The 20,404-nt window shown below is 43.6% G+C and overlaps 1 protein-coding gene across 2 annotated transcripts in view; it reads left to right on the plus strand.

The window, feature by feature from the left end:
* Window positions 1-4,234: 4,234 nt before the first annotated feature.
* Window positions 4,235-20,404, plus strand: part of LOC108937167 (ubiquitin carboxyl-terminal hydrolase 43-like) — a 34,522-nt gene continuing 18,352 nt past the window's right edge. For both annotated transcript variants that reach the window (XM_018756951.2, XM_018756952.2), the window contains exons 1-3: window positions 4,235-5,131; window positions 9,584-9,730; window positions 17,255-17,358. In XM_018756951.2, the coding sequence (XP_018612467.1) occupies window positions 4,508-5,131; window positions 9,584-9,730; window positions 17,255-17,358 (875 nt within the window). In that variant the 5' untranslated portion in view covers window positions 4,235-4,507. The remainder of the gene's footprint in view (window positions 5,132-9,583; window positions 9,731-17,254; window positions 17,359-20,404) is intronic.

Consider the following 20,404-nt stretch of genomic DNA (forward strand, 5'->3'; position numbering starts at 1 on the left):
CCTGGTACTGTAGTTCAACTACAGTGAAATGTTTTCATTACATGGTTCCCTCACCTCAGATGTTCCAGTTGTACCACTAGAGGGCGATGTAACATAACGTAAATTCCTCAGAAAACCTATCTGCGTTCAGTACATTTGCATCATAATGTTTTATGTTTCAATGTTTGTAACAGTATTTTACTGTGCATTCGAAGCAGTTACTGTAAACTGTACATGTAGCTGCTATTGATAATCTCTGTGGCACACCAACCCCAGGGAAGTGTTTTGTATCGCAATGCTCACTGTTACCTATAATACCACACACACACACACACACTTTCAGAACCGCTTGTCCCTTACAGGGTCACGGGGAACCGGAGCCTACCCGGCAACACAGGGCGTAAGGCCGGAGGGGGAAGGGGACACACCCAGGACGGGACGCCAGTCCGCCGCAAGGCACCCCAAGCGGGACTTGAACCCCAGACCCACCGGAGAGCAGGACTGCGGTCCAACCCACTGCGCCACCGCACCCCTTACCTATAATACCATTCAGTCTAAAGCTGATGGTATAGAGTTTACTTTTGTTTCTTTGGGCTGGGTTGGGTGTTTTTCTTACTGCTTTCAGCTGTCCACAGGTCCAAAGAGAACTCCTTATAATAAAGTAGATACTGCAATAACATGTATACACAGACTTCTCATCTTACAAAAATCTGAGAAATGGATTTTCAAAGATATTAACATTTTTACTCACCCACATTTATCTTCAATGTAGTTTTAATTTAAAAATGGTAAAAAAAAAAAAGACTCCAAGTAGCAGCTGAGTTAATTTTTTAGAGATTTATTACTCGACAATGGCAAAGAAGAGGAAATACTGTTCTACCCTTATAGAAGGTAGTTTGCTTAAATGGGACTACAGTGAAAACCCAGTTGTTTAAAGGTGCAAAATTTCAAGCAACATAAATTAGGTGAAAAGTACGTGTTAAGCGACTGGTTTGGTTAACACAAAAATACATTGGAAATAAATATTTCCTGGAATGCACACACCATATTTGAAAGGGAACCGGTGCAGAGAGTATCATCATCTAGTTGAAAGGATCTACTTATTTTAATGGTAATAAAAGGAATCTTGTTTAAATGACACTTTTGCATATAACATGTATGAGGCTTTACTGTGTACACATTAGACTGCCTGTGTGTTCATTTGTTTATTCAGCATGTGGGGGAGTCTGATGGTTCACCCTTCATAGCGGTCATGTTTTACCCATCCTTCAGCACAATCTACCGCCACTCCAGGAAGTTCAATATTTTCCCCCAACAGCAAAGACGGAAAGGTGACATACTGTAGTTAACACTGCTTGATTTTCCTCCTAGTGCACTCAGTGTCTCTAGGATCACTGAAGAGATGCCTTGATAAAATAGAGAAGAACACAAATGGACAGAGATATTCCTGTTATGACTTGATTTATAATAAAACTTATTATAATGTTTTATATTACACATGTCTAATTATGGTATCTGTATCTCAAACTAAATATGCTGCAGTATGAAAAAAAAACAGATATTCATTTCTTGGCAATTAATGTTTTAACTCAGGAAACAGGGCCTTCAGTTGAAAATGAGAACACAATGATTCGGTACAACTATAAATAGCTTTAAAAAAAACCAATTGCAGTTGCAGACAAAAGCTGAAAGTAGAGAGCTGCTAACTCTAGAGATGATAAGTTCTCGCAAGCATGGTTTTATTGCCATTTGATAGCCAGTGGCACTCCCTGTTTGCACATAAAGGACACTCATTAGGAGACCCAAACTGAGGTTTTAAATCCACAGATAAATGGAATCCTTTCTGGAAGCTTTTTTCTTTTCAATGCACATGTACAGCTACATAATAATGTAAAGATAAAAAGGTGCATTAAGTGTATTTCCAGTGAAATCCGACACATAAAGTAGATTTTATTCACTTTGTAATACACAATAGAAGCGTTTCTTCATAAAACACGTTCCATAATCGCTACCCCACCTGTTGCCCAATGACAACTTAATAGACAAATAGTTCATCTCCAAGCAGGTAGCAATGACATGTTGTTGAAAGTGTGGGGTGACCTCAAGGGTAACATGACAAATGAAAGTGCCATCCGCATCAGGGGCACCATCTGTGCGGCAACAAGCATGTATGGAACCAATTTCACATGGAGTTACTGGCACCCTTGTTTTTTTCTAATTGTTCTCTCTGTTTCGATAAGGTAATTCCAATGATTGTTTAATTGTTATTAAATGGTCTTTGCTGAGCTCAGAGATGGAATTCTGAAGTTTTACTGAATCCGAACACATCAGAAAATACTTAACGTACTTGAATTACTTGACTTACAAGTTAAGTCGCACACAAACTAAACTGCAGTGCTGCCGTGAGGGAAACTCCAGTTGCCCGAAATCATAACTATGACTTATGCAATACTTATACAACGTATAAAGAGGTGAGTAACGTTTTGAGACACAAGACCACAATGGCACACACGTTTGAAGTTATGCAGGGAAGAAAGACAGGGATTCAACTTGATTTTAGGTTCAGTGTCTCAGAAACAAACCTGGTTATCAGTGGCATCCTCGCACACCATCTGGCATGGAATTAAGGTCGCAATTAGGTTTACTCTTTGTATTGAAACGCTTCGGTGTCAGTGTCAGTCCAATCTTATACACTGTAGTTGTTTTAAGCCTCAGTAACAATTAATGAAATAAAGCCCTGAACCAAAGCTCAGGAACAGTAGGTGGTCTTGCCTCACTCTCATAACACTGCAGTGACCATGAAGAAACACCGTAAATGTTCTCTTCAGCCTTTAGCTATTATTACATTATTTATCTTCCCAGCCTATGCTCTGCACAAAGGCATACAGTACAGTGCTTTTAGGCATTTTACAGCTGCACATTAACTGGAGCAATTTAGGTTCTGCTCCTCCTGCCAGGAGACAACAACATCATTTGGCTCCCTGGAATTCATCTGAGATTACAGCACTTTATTTGTTCTAAAGTTGGTTTCTAAAAGTCTGGATGAAAACAAGGATCATTTTTTTTGTGACATAATTTGTGTTTTTATAGTCTTTCTGGGGAAAGAAAGCATCATCATCATAGTTTGTGTTGACGCAGCCTGTTTCTCTGAGGAATGTTGGAAAGCTGAATTAATTTCTTCTGTGTGCTCATGTCTTTATCTGTTAAGGGTGACACATGAAAGCTGGAGAACTGGAGAGGGGGGGAGAATCCTGTTAGCAAGTGAGACGACTTGCAGTATTTCGCCACTGCTACAAATGATGCACTTTTCCAAAACCATTTCTTTGCCTCTGCACCTTGCACTCGTGAATTAAGCTGAAATATCCAAAAACATGCCCCAAATCTCCAACTTGGGCTTCCCGCAAAGAGCAGAAATGTTGCACACCCATGATCATGACGAAATAAAAAGGTTGATATTTTTCACGTTATGTACCGTCAGACGGTAAAGCAGTCTCTCTAATACGTGCACAGCTGTGGGGGAACATGAAATAAGTGACTTGGTATAAATTGTTTGGCTTTCAGGGACACGTCAGTCGCTGACACCGCGGCGCGAGACGGGAAACTGCGCGGTTCTTCTAGAAGGTCGAGCTCGAGCTGTGTGCGCGCGGTCAACGTATTATCGCTATGTTACTTAAAACGAGAGCCGGGTACTTCGTTTTCATTTCCTAAGAAAGCGTTGCATGACACGCTCAGAATTTCCACAATGAATAAACGAGTTATTGTGCCCATCGTGTCATTAAGTTCTTGTACTGAAGAACCGTAGGCGGTTCTTACAGCAGAACTTCGCGGTTTCCAGTAGTGTTTGCACACAGACAGCCCGTGACGCACCGCACTCCTCCATTATTAGGACAAGCGCATGTAACCCCTTTCTAACGTAAGTTTAGTTGTGTATATGTCGTAGTGTTAAAGCTCATCATTTGTATTAGGTTTATATGTGTCTCTTCATGTAATACGAGTCCTGTCACAAGCATTTCAAATGCCCAGTCAGTGAGTCCCAGTGTAACAGATAACACTCTGAGTGAGGTAATATGCTCACCGTACTGTACATCTGACTTTAAAGAACGACAACCCTCTGCTGTTACAATGACTTTTTTTAATTAATATATTCATTTATAAATATGCAGCAGCATGTTTTTAGAGCGTCGCCGACTTGGGGGGCGGGATACTGTCGCGCAGAACCAGCAGGGGGAACCGGCCGCGGACGGAGGGATGCGAAGCAACGGCGCGGACAGTCGAACAGGGTAATAATGCACCTCCGCTATGAGACCACTTAACAAACCCATCATTTTAAAAAGCCGAGGCGACAGGCATGCGCAGACGGTGATTACGGGAGCGTCTGGGGCGCACCAGCCCGGTGTGAGCGGGCGTCCTCCGCGCGCCCTGCAGCGGCGTGTGCGCGGGTTCGCGGCTCGAGACAAGCGGCGCACGACAGCGGGCGGGCGCGAGCGCACCTTGTGTCTCCCATATCCGCTTGCTTCACGCAGGAGCCATGGATAATTCCAACGCAGCGAAAAGCAAGCAGAAAGCGTCGAAGCGCAAGGAGAAGAGGCAGAAAGCCGGCAAGCCCGGCCGGGGGAAGCCGCTGCGCTCCTCCGTCGGGGGGTTCATCGACAGGTTCTGGAGAAGTTTGGCTCGCCTGGGGGACGCGGAGCGGCCAGCTGCGGAGGACGACGAGGGGGGGTTCCGAGAGCCCGCCAACTCGGCGAACTTTAAGGAGGACATGATGGCAGTCGGTGGGGAGCAGGAGCTCAGCCTCAGGAGCAGCGCGACGATGAGCGCGCAGCCAGGAGGAGGCTCTGTCCGGAGGAGGCTGTCCTGGGGTCAAGGAGACCAGACACCGGGGGTGCTGGGGCTGAAGAACCACGGCAACACGTGCTTCATGAACGCCGTGGTTCAGTGCCTCAGCAACACGGACCTGCTGGCCGAGTACCTGGGCTTGGAGCGCTACAAAGCGCGCCTCCGACCGCAACAGCAGCAGCAGCAGGGCGTCAACGGGCTCGTGAAGAGCGAGGACTCGCAGTGTGTGAGGGGCGAGGTGACCGAGCAGCTGGCGGCTCTCATACGAGCGCTCTGGACGCTGGAATACACACCGCAGCTGTCCGTGGACTTCAAGGTGGGTCGGGTTGGGTCGGCTCCGCTCCGCCGCCGCGGCGGCGCGCGGCGACACTCTCACTCGGTTCGCGCCCGGCCGCGTGAGCGCGCGTCTCTAACTTCGGTGGTTTCCCGCCGTGCGGTCGGGCAACCCTGAGGATATTAGCGCGCACTACTAAGTCGATCCTTTTTTTTTTTTTTTTTGTATTACTCGTGATTTAGCAGTTACAGCGTTAACTTAAGTTGGTGTACCAAGATACTTATGTTGGTTTGCCCCTTTCTTTCACACCTTGGGTTTTCTTTGCTTGAGCAGTTTGAAGGTCTTTTTCACACGAGCGGCACTCGAACCCGGTACCTTCCCGATTATTACAAGGCATGGCTCTAACCACTACGCCACCTGGTGCCCAGCTTCAAGTGGACTGGACTGGATTTAGTGGTGTTGAGCTGCTCTTGCTCAGCCTAAAGTTAGCTACGGTCCCGAGGTACCCGCCGCTGCTGCCTACGATTTGGCACCACCCTGAAAGATTCCTGTACAGCTCTTCATAATTCTTCATAAACATTACCTGAAATCATAATGTTCCTCAAGACTCTAGGTGGAAGAATTAGAAGCTTTGCCTGACATAACCTCATCCCAGAGCACCAGTGACTGAGCTAATGGAGTGTGGAACATGGACCAAGGATGATGAGGCAGTGGAGGGGTGCAGTGGGGCTAATGTCATTTAATTTTTAATTAAATTTTCATATGCTTCATCATTCAGCTTGTATCCTAGTGGTTAGAATTGCTGACCTGTAATGTAAAGCTCACGGTTCAAATCCCACTACCCTAACTAAGGTAGAAGGGGCAGTTGATGGCATAGTGGTTAGAAATGTGGCCTTTGGACCCAAAGGTTCAAGGTTAATTCCACCTCCAACTGTAGTACCTTTGAGTGTGGTACCTACTTAAAATTGCAACAGTGAGTAAATAATTGTAGGTAGCTTAACATCGTAAGTCACTTTGGAGAAAAGCATCAGCTAAATTAAGACATGTGGAATACAGTAAGACTAGCCTGCTGAATAAATGAGTAAATCATGAAAAGGTGGCTTATATAAAACCGTAAGTCGCCTTGGACAAAGGTGAATAACAGTAGCATGTTATTTTTGGTTGAGTTGCAAACAGGAGCAAAATCAACTGTTTATTAGCTAACCTGCTATCAGCTGAAAACAGTAAAATATCTACCTGATAAAGACAAATTACTTCTCTGCATTCTCAGAATTGATTGTTACAGTACCCTCTTGACAAAATAAAATGTTTCCTAACTATTGAGATTGTGCAAACACAATGTCACAATTGTGCGAATTGCAGTTTTTTCAATGCTGGCGTTGTATGCTGACCCAGACAGCAACACTGGTGAAGATGACAAATAATAAACCACATGAAGATTTGAGCCTCTCAGTTCTTACTGAAGTATCAAGGTCATTCCTTCAGTTAGGCCACACTGATTGAGCTGTCTAAAATGTGTATGAAATTGGCTGTTAGACAAAACAAAGTGGGAGATGGAGACCAGCGGGAGGTAAAATCAGCCCATTTCATGCTGGGCTTTAAAAACAGTTGCACAATCACAAGTAGAAGCTGTGTCATGTGCAGCAACGCTGCATGGAACCTCATTAGTCAGTGGTGCTGCTGTGACCAGCAGTGAAAAACACACATAGGGCAGCAATGAAAGTGAAGTCTGGACAGTAAACAGTGTAAAGTAAAGCAAGGCCTGAGTTTGCTCAAATAACACAGTTTGAAAACATCTCAGGACATGCTAACCTATTTTTCCAAGATCATCATCATCAGCGACTGCCGGATTTGAACATGGCCGTATTTATCTTTGGACTGAAAGGTTTGACGTTAACTCTTCCTGTGCCGTGTCTCGCAAATTGCAACGCTTTTACTGTGGAAAAGAATAGGAGACAAAATTCAGAGTCATTGATTCAGTAAAGAAAGGATATGTGCTCTTTTTAAGCTCAGCTGTAAAACTGATCTTTATTTTTCTGACCAGTTGCTAGTGGTTGTCTGAAAATACCTCTCTCCAGTAAAATTGCAGTAATCAAACTCATTCTTCACATCTGAAGTTCTTAGAAAGCTGTGCATCAACGGTTTGCTGTAGAGTCCAGGTTGCATCGATTATTTGAGATCTGCTGTTTTTTCAGGGTCCACTCCGGTGTCTCTCCAGCTGTCTTAATGGCCCTTCACTTTGTTTTGACTCACTTTTTTGCTTCTGAACAATTGCATAGATGTAGAACACATATGTGATGTATCTTACTGCTCTAGGATGTTATGGTTGACAGGAAAGAAGCCATAGGTAGATAACTCATAGATCACTGTTAGACATGTAGATTTAGTAACAAAAATTGTCCCAAGATTTAATTTAAATGACACTTGACATTTTTCTGACAGCATCAACTCCTGTGTTGTGGTGTTTGCCTCGTCATTTCCTGTAAGAAATGATCGTTTGATAGTGAAAACATACGTATGACAATATGTATAAGCAGAGGTTTGAGTCCTAAAGAATTCATGTAGCATGTAATTTTACACAAAATTTACAGCTCTGTGTTTTGACTGAAGCCGTTAAGGTTAAATGCTCCTTTTCACACAACGTACTTCAACCTGTTATCAAAACAGCTTTTGCTGACCTCATTAGCTGACTACAATATCCTATTCATTCTTTTTGGATAAATACCATCTTGGCCTAAATTATTGACTCTGAATATCAGTATTTAGACCAAATTGCCAAAATGAGCACAGTAGGATGTAAGCTGAGAGGTTTGGTTGCCCAAGGTGTTCTGTAGGTAAGCATTTTCATTCCTCGTTCAGCTTGATGAATTCTGAAGTGTCCTCTGTTGTTAGAAACAAAAAAGAATATCCTTTGAATGATGCTTCTTGTCCTTTCTTCCGTCTGCCATGGTGCCAGGGTACCCTGCTGTGCAGTAACTGGGAAGGCGGTGCAGTATAGCAGCATTCAGAACTGTCCCACAAGAGCCTGGCCGGTGTGACTTCGCCAGCGCTCTGACTACGGTTCAGTGATCCCTTTTTAAAGACGGCCTGTCCGCTCATCTTGTTCAGCCTGTGATAATGGAATCCAAGAGGCCTTTTAACACACTGTGTGGGTTTATTGGTGTGCATGAGAGTGTCGTCATCCTTCATAATCATGCCATGGTGCATTTATTTCTATGGCTCCAGGCCTTGTATCAACATTAACAGCAGGTAATGAGACGAGAATAAAAGGTGCACGGTTTTTAGGCGCAAGGAGGCTGTCATTCTGCTGTCGGGTGCATCACCAAGAGAATGGCAAAAGTTGTTCAGCTGGCATGTGCTGGTTGTTTTTCGATTTAAAAACTAGCTAAGCATGCCATTAAAAAAAAAGACATCTAGTCCTGTGATCCTGTAGGTTTGGGACTACTCACTGCAATGACCAAGACTGAGATAGAAAAACAAAAGTAAAGCACAACTTCAGAGGTTGCCTGTGTGCCTTGTATCGGTTTTCTTTCGGATGTAAACAAGTCTGGTGTGAGAAATTATCTTTTGTTCCCAACTTAAAAAAAAAAAAAAAAAGTGATTTGAATGACAATCTGCTAAAAACTCCGGGTGCCTGCCAGTTCGCTGCATGCGATATATCACGTGGTCTTCTGTGTGAAGGCAATGGCGAAAGATGATACACGCTGACCAGGAACCCATCTAATCTCACGAGCCTCAGCCTTCAAGGTCTCGGAACAGTACCGGAGCGAAGAGAGTTAAGCTATTGCTGTTTCAGCTGTACTGATGTTCGGTTGAGGGTACAGGACATTAAATGCAGAAGTATGCTGTTGATATAAACCGTAGATCTTGTGACAGCTGTGGTGCCCAGTGGTGGCCTGAAGGTGCAATTCAAGGTCAGACCTACATCACTGTTGGAAGCGCTCTGCTGTCGCAATGTGCGTGTACAATAGGAATTATCACGGTGAACTTTTGCTCTCACTCTCTGTGCCCGGCGCATAATTAGCGGGAGTGAATTAGTAATGAATGGGAAGCAGAATTCAGCATTTCGAACCAGCGGATTGATAACTTCAAAGAAAGCATAATCGGTATGCCGGAGAATTTCAAAAGGAGATCCTTGTCAATGTGTGCTTTCTAACAAGTAGAAATTCCAGTGGATCATCAGTCCTCAGATGAAATATTACTGTGCCAGAGGATCTGATCTGTATGCTCTTGCACTGTCTCATGTATGTATGCTGTTTTTCTCTGCTGGGGGTCATTGATCCTGATGGAAAAATGCTCATACAGAAATGAAGAGGAATAAAATAAAAAAAAAAAAAGAATTTCTGTGGGATCTGAACTTCCTACATGTTGATAACAAGTTATAACTGAGTTACACATGAGCTGCTGACCTTTGTTTATGGCAGCTCTCCTCGTCACCGGTATGTGATGTGTTGGTTCTCATTGGTGTCTGTCACCCTTACTTTCTTTTTGCAGGCCACTGTATCGAAGTATAGCTCTCAGTTCCGGGGAAACTCGCAACATGATGCCCTGGAGTTCCTTCTCTGGCTCCTTGACCGCCTGCATGAGGATGTCAGCTGCTCCCCTTGTGCTAATAGTACTGGAACCAAGGGGCCTGGAAAGGTAAATGATCATTCCCTGTACTTTGCTTACACCTGCATGCTTGAAGGGTGAAGAATTCTGAGGAACAGAATTTATGATCCAGAAAGCTTGCACATTTTAAATCCGATGTTTTTACCCATCTTTGTTCTGTCAGAGTAAATGTGACTGTATAGGGTTATTTTACCCGTGACCTATCCACATACAGTCAGCAAATTGCGAATGAGGTTCATGACTTTATTGTGCCATTTTTCTCATAGCTTGAATCAGAGTGAGTAACTGAGCTACATTCTGTTAGTTCCAGTCAGTTTCATGGCCCTTCCTCCAGCAAAGAACTGTTATCCTTCTGAGCAGCACTGGCCTGCCTGTTTATAGAGGGGGTCCTCTGGGAAGATGTGAAAAGAGGCTCATCACAATGTATGGTAACTGCAATGAGTGTATCCCCTGAGCTTCCTTCATGTCTGCCAGGGTAACGTGATTCAAAGCAATGGACAAGACCCAGGATTTTTTTTCAGCCCAGTACTCTGCCGTACCCCCCCCTTCACAATGCACTGAGATGGCAAAATCCCTTGTCATATCCTGCAGCCCAGCCTTTCTTGCCCCAGTGAAATCACTGCGCGTTAGATGCGTGCGGCTCACTCGCAGCCTTTCTGAGGCTTTTGTTAGCAGATAGTTGTCAAAGAAAATGTTTCTCTGCTCACACTGTAGTGTTATATCAAGTACATTTCTTTTAGAATTTTTCTGTGACATTTTATTTAAAACAGCACATGTTGAGTTAGAAATTCAGTCCTTCCCTAGATGCTGATGAAATGACCTTTTTTCTGTATGTTTGGAACACGTTGACTCTTACGGTGTAAACTGGAGAAGGTGTTGCTGTAACCCCTGTGAGCTGTTCTTTTACATCTCACTTTGACAGAGGCCCCAGTGAGGCCAAAGCACTACTGAAGTCAGTCCAAGCACAGGGTGGGATCTGCCATCAGAACTTAGCTTACATCTTACTGACCATGACTGAGGTTCCTCGAGTGGTGGATTGTAACTGGCTGTATGGGTGGTCCTCAGCTTATGACAAGCTTTGGCAACATATTATAATCTCCTTGTACCCTATTACATAAGCCATAAGGATATATAAATAGTGAACATGCTCGAATAATATGCTGTTTAAGAAGGCAATGCTATGTTTTTCACCAATTTCACACATTATTCATGTTAATGCTAATGTAGAATAATAGTGTAAATAGAGTATTATATTTTCACGCTGCATTATTATTTTCGCTTTCATTTCGAAAACATTTGTCATTCTCGTATGTCTCCTTTGTCTTCCATTTAATTGCCTAAGAGAATCTTTTCTCACTAACTGTCTATGCCGTGTTCTGTCATACTTGCTCTGGTTACTGGGCGGCATCACATCAGTAAAAGTCGGGAGTGGACTGACCTTTAAGGAATGAAGGGCAAAGAGGTGGGGGCATCCTGGTGGTGAGGGTTTGGATACAAAGGTCTGTTGGATTGTGTTTATCATAGTAGCAATGTGGCACAACTGTCGGATAACAACGAAACGTTCAAGTGGTATCGCTTGATCCTGCGCACCATCACCTCCAGCACGTGGATCCCTAAACGAGAAGACCCCAGCCTCCACCCACATGCCCCCCAACAAGAAATGGGAACTTGCTCTAGTATCCTGTTTGCTTCTGAAAGATATACAACTGCCTAAATGGGGATGGCAAATTTTGAGGCTTGGATAAAAGCATCTGATGGATAAATAAATAATATCTTGTAAAGTTGTAGACCACAGGGCTGCCAGGTGAGGATTATGAACGTGTTGTTCTGGCTTGAATACCGATAACAACTGACCTTTCTGAGCACTGAGAAAAACACCTCTTTGAAGGGAGCCACTCAGAATTGGTAATTCAGACTCCCCAGATGTTGTTGTTCCTTTGATGGAGGAGTTCTGTGTGAGATTCCTTCAGATGCCTCAATCCCATTTTTATTACGTGCGCTCGCATAGGTGTCCGATGACCAACAGCTCCTAGTGGACCCCCGCTAGAATTAAGCTGTCTGTCTATTCTTGATTTGTGTAGCATGTACATATTTGCATATTTAGTGTAACTATGTTAATACGCTTACTGGATCTTATCTCTATCAATACGCATTACTGTGCATCATTGGCAGTGTGTAAAGAATTGACAAGTGTATAATTTGTGGGCTGTGCTGTGGGACCTTGACAGCGGGGTACCTTAGCCATACAGATAAAGGACAACAACAGCTCAGGGAATAAGTCTATACCATGGAAATAACTTACAGGAATGTGTGATTGATTAGTACATGGTAACTTTCCCTCCCTTGCAGGTGCAACTTTCAGCATTTTGGGCAGCACCATCCAGTCCTCGAGGGTTTGCCTGTTTTACTTAATTTTACAGTGGTAGTTCACCTTGTGCAGCAGAGAAAATGAGTTACTCTGACACTCAGGCCTTCACACAACAAATTAGAAGCAGAGGCAGAACGGACAGCAGTTCACCCCAGTCACCCACCTCAGTATATATGAGACAGGGGACCGGGGCTGCGGTCGACTGGAGATGCGTTAGTTCTGCTCCACTGATTGCTTGCGGGTTACATCAGTGGTGCTGGCCTTCCAGCCCCCAGGATGCCTGACCCCCGTGCTCCGAAAACCAGCAGCGCTTCGTAAATGGAGAGAGAGAAAAAGACAGAATGAGATTTAGAGACAAACAGAAAGAGAAGGAAAGAAAAGAATGAGGCAATCACATCAACACCATCATGACCTGCTCTGTTTTCAGGATCGCAGCACCTCACTGTCACTGGGAAAGACAAGGCTCTTGGGGGGTTCGGGAAGACATAGCCTGTCACAGCGTGTCAGCTTCTGACTTCCTTATCCGAGCCGAATGAAACAAATGAGAGACGGTGAAAGACTCCAGTGTCTGCTGTCGTGAAGTTCCACGGTAAACGATGGGCATCTGCCAGTATTCACACATCGAATAATTTTGAACGAGGTTGTTCAAAATTTTTCTGCATGCAGGACCATTTAGCTACAGTTATAGAGCCTACGGGGATGCGATGGTGCAATGGGTTTGGCCAAGTCTTGCTCTTGGGCAGGTCTGGGGTTTGAGTCCTGCTTGGGGTGCCTTGCGACAGACTGGTGTCCCGTCCTGGGTGTGTCCTCTCCCCCTCCAGCCTTGTGCCCTCTGTTGCCAGGTTAGGCTCTGGTTTGCTGTGACCCTGTTGGGGACAAGTGTTTTCAGACAGTGTGTGTGTATGGAGCTGAATAGAGTGTATCCTCGTCCTTTGTCCAAAATACTGAGGAATTGCCGAGCTTCTGATTATTCAGTGGCCCAGCAGGCACCTTTATCCAGACAAGCTGTATAATATGTAGGTATGACTTCAGCATTATTCCCAAGTGAGCACACTAAAGCAGTCTGGTAAACAAATTCTCAAGAGTACAACTACAACACTCTTCCTGGAACGTTGAATATTTTTCTTCAAGTCCTTAACCATCGTGTTGCCAGTAATGCACCTTCGCCCGAGGCAGCATTTACTATTCTCCTCTTAAAATGTAGTGCCCCAAAGTCCAGTATGCTCGTGTCACTTTCCAGGCACTCGGTTTTTAGGCACTCTAAGTAAGATTGTTTGCCCGCACAACCACAGCATTTTGAGGGAAGTCGGTGGCTCGAGTTCATCGGCGCCAACTCCATCCGCAATGCATTTGGTAGCCGTTTGCATTAATAGCTTGTTTGCTTACAGCTGAATAGGAGATGACATTAACATGCCAGACTTGTTTCTTGCTTTTCTCTGGTATGGGTAGATTATTCTGAAATAGATGCTTTTGGCTGTTTGCTTTTATTTGTTGTTTTACTTTGTGCTTAGCTTAGTTTTCGGTTTTGCTTAGATGAAGTTTTACTTTTTAATGGAGGGTTTACCGTATGCTTGGAACAGTGAGCACCAGTGAGCTTAAACTGTGTAATTATGGAGTACAAAGAAATTAACAGAACACTAAAAGGACACTTAAGGATATTGTGACCCAGTTATTTCAGCTGATCCCATTCTGGGATCTCTAAGAACTTGTTATGTTCTAAAATGCTGTAGAATACCGGGAAATCCGGTCTTGGAAGCACAGAAAGAGAATAAGTTTGGATATGGCTTTTGGAGACATAAGATGCCTTTTATTTCCAGTACACACTGTGCACAGCCCAGGAAACCCTTGCTTTCATGTGACATTTAATTTTTAGTCAAGGTTCCTTGAGGACACATCTTGGGACCATCTTCTGTAGCTCTTCAATCTCTGTTTTGGGATTTTTACTGCCACAGAGGTCTCTGTTTGGAGATGGCAGTGTGTGTTCTTCCTGCTATAACCCTTTTTTTAAGACAAAACCTGCTGTCCCATGGAGCACGTTGACTGGACTCAAGACCGGGATGCAGACAGAATATTCTGTTTGTGGACCAGCGGGTAGAATTGTCAGACACAGTCAAATTTCTCATTGGCTTCCCCATCCAGATGTACCAACACGCAGATGCCAAATAATCCTGTGTCTGGGGGAAAAAGTGTTTCTGTCTACGGGCCTTTTCTTCACAGCTGTGCCCCATTTTTGCCATTAAGTGTGCTGACGCTCAGGTCGATGACCTTCATGTCCTTATCGGGTTTAGAATGACGTTTCCCTACCTACCCATAGTAAGACGACCAATCCGACTGATTACTGACTGCTTAGTCCCAGTGTACAGTTCTTTAACCACGTAGCATAAGCTGCCTTAATGGTTTTGATGAGCCTCTCTGTGGACATGCCTCATTGTCTTGCAAGCTGCTTGGGCAACGCTGTCCCATTTTTCTCTCTTACATTACTCCAAAAAGAAAATCCTATTTGACTAACATGAGAGAGGTTATAGAGAGAATGAAATAAATTCCCAATTCCCCATAGCCTTCATTTCCTATCCAAACACAATGAATACTTCCTGACCTCTACACAGAGAAGTTCAATTAGAAATGAAGAAAATACTGTATGTTGGTATTAAAGATGGTGAAATGGAATGCTGACGGAGAAGACTTTCTAACGCTCCTTGGCCGAGGACAGCAGATTTTCTGCAAAGGAGGCATTACCTAAAGTGGATTAAACTCCTGCTTTACTGCATTTACAGTATTGTGGTACGCTGTATTTTAAACAGGCAGTTTCATTTTGTCCCTGTAAAGGTTTTTTTTAATTCTGGCCTTATGCTGCAGAAGCCAGACATTACAGAGTAGTCAAGGAGGTCAAGGGCTTGTAAACAGCTCTAGATTCCACACACTGTATTACTATGGTTTGCAGTTATTAGAATAAAACTTGCAAGCAAATTCAGTGTTGTCTTGGACATCCTGTTGAAGATTGTTTCAAGGATTTGGGACAGGAAAGCTAAGGTTAAGATGTCAATGATGTAGGTAGGGTTTACTGCAAATTTTGTAGCACACTCTGCAAGCTGCCTGTCACTGCCGTGTTGTAACTGTTTAATTATTTATTGTGCAGCCATTACTCCGCTCTTCCTCCCTGGCAGTACATTTGGTCCAGGAACCTCTTCAGGACCCAGCCGTGCGACCTGATTTATCTGCGGAATTTTCTCAGCTGTGGAGCAAATGCGTCAACATTCTGGCAGGGTGATTGGGATGGAGTTACGGGGGTGTCATGACTCACGGAGGTATGGGTGGCCACCCGTACCTTGTGTATTCCTCCTGCTGAGGAAGAAGAGGAGAGTTTTCTTGTTCCAGAAGCTCCAGAGTGCCTGAATACACCTCTAGTGGCACTGTGCCTTTTTTTTTAAACCTTAACAGCATGCTGTATCTTGGATATTCTTATTCAAGGGTGCTATTTTTGGCAGACAACGGCAGAAATAGAAAACTGCTGGCATTTCCTGATAGGATGGGGAAAAAAAAATGTGTGAACCATTTACTTTCTCTGCGTTAGCTTTGCGGAATCCAACTGAGTGCTCTTTGACCAATTTCTGAAAGACACTGTTTTGGAGGAATTACTCTGATGCAGCAAACTGGAGGATGTATTATTAAAATGAGGAAAAAGTAAGGTTGCCAAGATACCTACTAGGTTACAGCTCCCATGACAAGAATTTTTCTGTTACTGTAAAGGGAAACATGATAAATATTTAATGTAATGTACACCCATGTAGAAGCACTCGCATGAACTAACCAAATGATTTGAACAAGCAACTTGTGTAAAGTGTGGAAATTATTGCTATTACATATTTTACTGGGCACTCCACTGTTCATAAAACTGAAAATATCAGTCCTGTACAGGCCTTTAACAACTGTCCCACCTATTCCACCTGCAAGTTGCTCTAGGATTATTTCCACTGTTTGACTGTTGAGAAATGACTTGCCTGATGTTTATGTAAAATTAGATTGTTTTGGGCAATATCATTGGCTAAGTGAAGACAATAGTCACTTAATATGACCAGGAATTTTACTAAATAACTGAGTAGAATTAAGGCTCTAAATGATATATTTCTGTATTGTTGTAACTCTTTAAGCACATGCCAGAATTTACAAATGCCCCAGGTTGTACTTCTGGCCTTGGACTGAAAAGAGAGGGATTGCTGGCTGCGAGAACAAGCGGTAAAAGTAGGCTCACCACTGCTATTCACCGGGACAGACCCCCTGGCTCCTAAGACAGAGGTTGGTTAAGAGCGTGAGACCCAGTGGGGAGGTGGAGGAGGGAGACTCTTCTGTTGAGTGTCTCCTAGAAAGAGCCTGAGGTGGACCCCAAAAGTGAGCCCCGTTCTCGCTCAGTCAGTTTCAAGTGGGAAGTGTGGAGGCCCCATGACCAACCCCTGATCCCAGTGCTTTGTCCAAACCCTCAACAAACCGGTTTTGTTCTGGGTTTCTGGAAGCTGCCCATACTTCAGCAGGCTCCCTGGGAATGCTTTCATCCACTTCCAATTTAGAAGTGTAAAATGGAAATGCACAGCAAGTCTACACAGTAAGACACATAGGCTTGTAGATCATCATTTTTGGGGTTTTCTGGTCTCAACTAAGTAAGGCCACACTTTGCAGTACAGATTCAGCAGTGAAGTTGCCTGCAGTGATGTGCGTTTCGCATCAGATTTGGAACGGAGAATCTTGGATTAGGCTTTAGGCATTAACACACCGGACAGTTTCAACTGTTTTTACCCTTGTTCATGAGTCGAGACTATATAAGCTTTTTGCCGTTGTATGCTTCTCATTTGCATTTATAGAACATCCACCCCAGAGTAAGAATTGTTATCCTCCAATTAAAGTGTTATTATCCTCAATGCAACATTGTATGCACAGTACAACATTGAAAAGCTCCAAATACAGTTTGATGTACCTTTTTTTTTTTTTTTTAAAATAGCCTGTTCCAGTAATCTCTGGTTTTAGGTTCTGCTCTATGTGTCATTCTGTTTTCTCCCTCATGCAAAAATAAGAAAACGGATAGCGTATGATAAGTGTGGAATGTCCGTCCTTTGGAGTGCTGGTGGGAGGTGTTAGCTTGGAGTGAAACAGATGGGGGATGGTCTTGTGATGATGATGTCCACTTGCCGTTTCAGGGTCCTGCTGGAGCGGAGGAGACCCCAGCAGTGGGGTTGGCAACCTTGCAGAGGCAGGATGAGCTGCCCAGCTTCGTTCAAGAGCATTTCCAGGCTCAGTACAAGTAGGTCCAAGGTCTGCCAGCTAAAGTCATTGCATCCTCCAAATTTTGAGTCTTTCACTATTTATTTGTGTTTTACTGCTTTTAGTCTTCATATCTGGAGGTAGCTAGTGGCAGAAGCAGTTTAAGGATAACTCCTGATTGAGTGCACAACAGCAACCCTTCAATGAAGTTTGTCTGGTTCATGTTGCCATGTGCCATGTAAACCAGATAAACCAACAAATGTCTGATCTAAAGATAAGAAAATTCAGATCATCACGATGATACTTACCACAGTCAATTGTTTCTTGACTGACCCTTTGGTTTCAGTTTGGCGCAGTAAATCTTGTAAAGAAAATAGAATATACCTAAATCACATTTTATCTTGTTTCCCTTATTGGGTAACAAGTATCAGTTTACTTTGGCACTCTGCTGAGCTGTTGAGAGATTCCCTAAAAAACAGACTTCCTTACAGTGATTAGCTTCTATGGGTTCCACCAGTGTTTTGGGATTGTGTGGTGGGAGCAGGAAGCAGTACCTGGCACATGACTCTCATGCCTTCATGCCTCATGAATGATCTGATACGTCAATTAGTCAACACCTGGATGGCCTTGTCCTTTTCACACCTGCTTTTCTGCTGTCTCTTGTCTATGCAGTCAGCCCAATGTTTAACTCTCCCCCCCAGCCAGCCTCCGCCTTGAGTCACATGGAAGGCAAACTATATACCTTCTGTGTTTCCATGTAAGTTCTGGCTTATTAGCGACTAACGAACCACTTTTCACCATTTCTTCTCCTTGGCCTGCTCGTGAGGTGTGGGGAAAGAGAGGAGATCAGGTGTCATTAAAATGCTCTTTTGTTTGCATCTTTCTCCACTTTGCCAAAACACGGTGCGCCTGCCGTGGGCTGTAATTGTTGTTAAATTCATCCCAGGATTTGCAGAGAGCAGACAATTTGTGTTACTGAGAGCTGCAAACCTTATTTAGAACAGCCTGAACTGGCAGCTTGCCTTCTCAGGTATTATTTCAGTTATTTTAATATCCTCTCTGCTTTGACTGAGTAAAAATAACAAAACCTAGGCACCTACATGCACATAATGGGAACCTGATTGTTTATTTTGGAATAGATGGCTTCATCTGCAATAGTCTACATTTACAGGATAGACAGTGCTCCAATTATTTCACTATACTCACCGCTGTAATTACCAAGCAGAAGCATCAGTAATGACAGGGCCTGACTTGATTACCCCCTTTGGCTGGCTGGGATTTCTTTCAAATTAATAGGTTCTTCTAAAGGGGCTAGGGATTGTCCTCAGTAAACCATACCATGCAGCATTAACTCAGAGGCACAGCATAGGCTCATGGCAAACTGCTTCTCAATTACAGAGAAAAATTTAGGAAGAAGACGAAGGGAGAGATCAGAGCGGTTGTCTTCACCATCATCATCCTTGCCGTCGTAAATGTGTTCTGTCATCCCCTTTGCCCGGTGTAATCATGACTACCATGAACATAATGAGTACCTTGAGTGAACACCGGTAACCTGAACATAACATTGACACAAGTTATGACAAGATCTAACAATTGTGGGGTTCTGTCTGACAGAAGTACAGTTTGGGAATGTTTGGATTCATAGCTATGAAATTATAATGGAATTTAGCAGTTTGAACTACTTTCAGCTTCTCCCCTGTCTATCAGCATAATTTCAAGCAATAAAATTAACTGAAGTCAATTTAAAAACGAGGGATATTTTTTTAGACAACGTAGACAGCAAGCTGGATGTTGTCACGTGACGGTCATTTTGTAAGCCCAGTTTACAATTTACAGCATCATAAAAGATGCATTTCTGTGAGTTTTGCATCCATGCACTTAATAGATACAGGCACCATCTGCAAGCAAATCTGCCTCCCTACAGTAATATTTGAAGTACTTGTAACAGAGTCACTTGTCAGGATTTAGTCAGCTTTTAATTTCTGCCTTGTTTTCTCCCCAGTGGCCAATGCTGTCAGAACAGGCTCTGTGCATCACTAATTGCTATCTGCTCACTGCTGTTGTTTCTCTGCTGTGACTCGGGACAGGTGGGTGGGTGTGGATGCGGCACAGTCTGTAGCGCAGACGCTTCGTGGGCTCGCTCTGTGTTTTCATGCTGGATATGTTTCAAGCCCAGTGGGGGATTGTATAGGAGGTTCCACAATATTCGGTGGCAAAACACCACTAGCTTGCCTGAAGGAGCATTGTGTTATTTTTATTATTTTTTTGTTAAGCAGAACCTTTTATCAAAACCCACTAAAACACTGGGTAACTTTCAGTTTCCATCTGTCCCCCTCCTGGGATCTGCATTGGGAACCTGGTGCTCAGAAATCTAGTTCTTTATCCACTAGACTACCTGCTGACCTAACAGTGGGTGTTATTCCAAATTTATTTCCTTTCAGAAATGTTGTGTTTTTTTTTTTTTTTTTTTTTTTTTTTAACTTCCTCTGATCCTTTTATTTATTTTTTTAATCGGCATCCAAGATGTGTGTTCCTCTATTTTGTGAGGATAATCAGTTTCTTTCCACACTGCTGTACCACTTGCCCACCTTTCCCCTTCACTTCTACCCTGATTCCTTTCTCTTCCCCTTGACCGATCTATTTCAAGTCCACTTTGGCCTCCCCATTCACTCCTGCCTACACTGACTCCCCCAGCATTGCCATGAGTAATGTATTGGCTTCACATTGCCTAGTCCCCTCGTAATTCTTTTTGGCTATCTTTGAGCGTTGCCTAGCCAAACAAGCAGTAGGTCATTGTCGTGGTGACCTGCCACTGATAAAACTGTCAAGCATGTGGCATCCTTTGGCTTTTGTCCTGGGCGTAGTGAAATGCACAGATCAGTGGTATCACAGTTTGTCATGAGAGACCTAAGGAATGTAAGAATGGCAGTGTCCATGCTGTGCCTGCCTTTCAGTCTGTTTTATTATTTAAAACAAAGAAAGGTTCTAAATCTTACAGGGGTATCCTGTACAGATGAGTTTTGAGGACAGTAGCTCAGTGAGAACAGCAAGCTGTAGCTTTTAGCACCGTAGTTTTATTCCGTTTG

Source organism: Scleropages formosus, chromosome 8, assembly GCF_900964775.1.
Source record: "Scleropages formosus chromosome 8, fSclFor1.1, whole genome shotgun sequence".
NCBI classification, from domain to species: Eukaryota; Metazoa; Chordata; class Actinopteri; order Osteoglossiformes; family Osteoglossidae; genus Scleropages; species Scleropages formosus.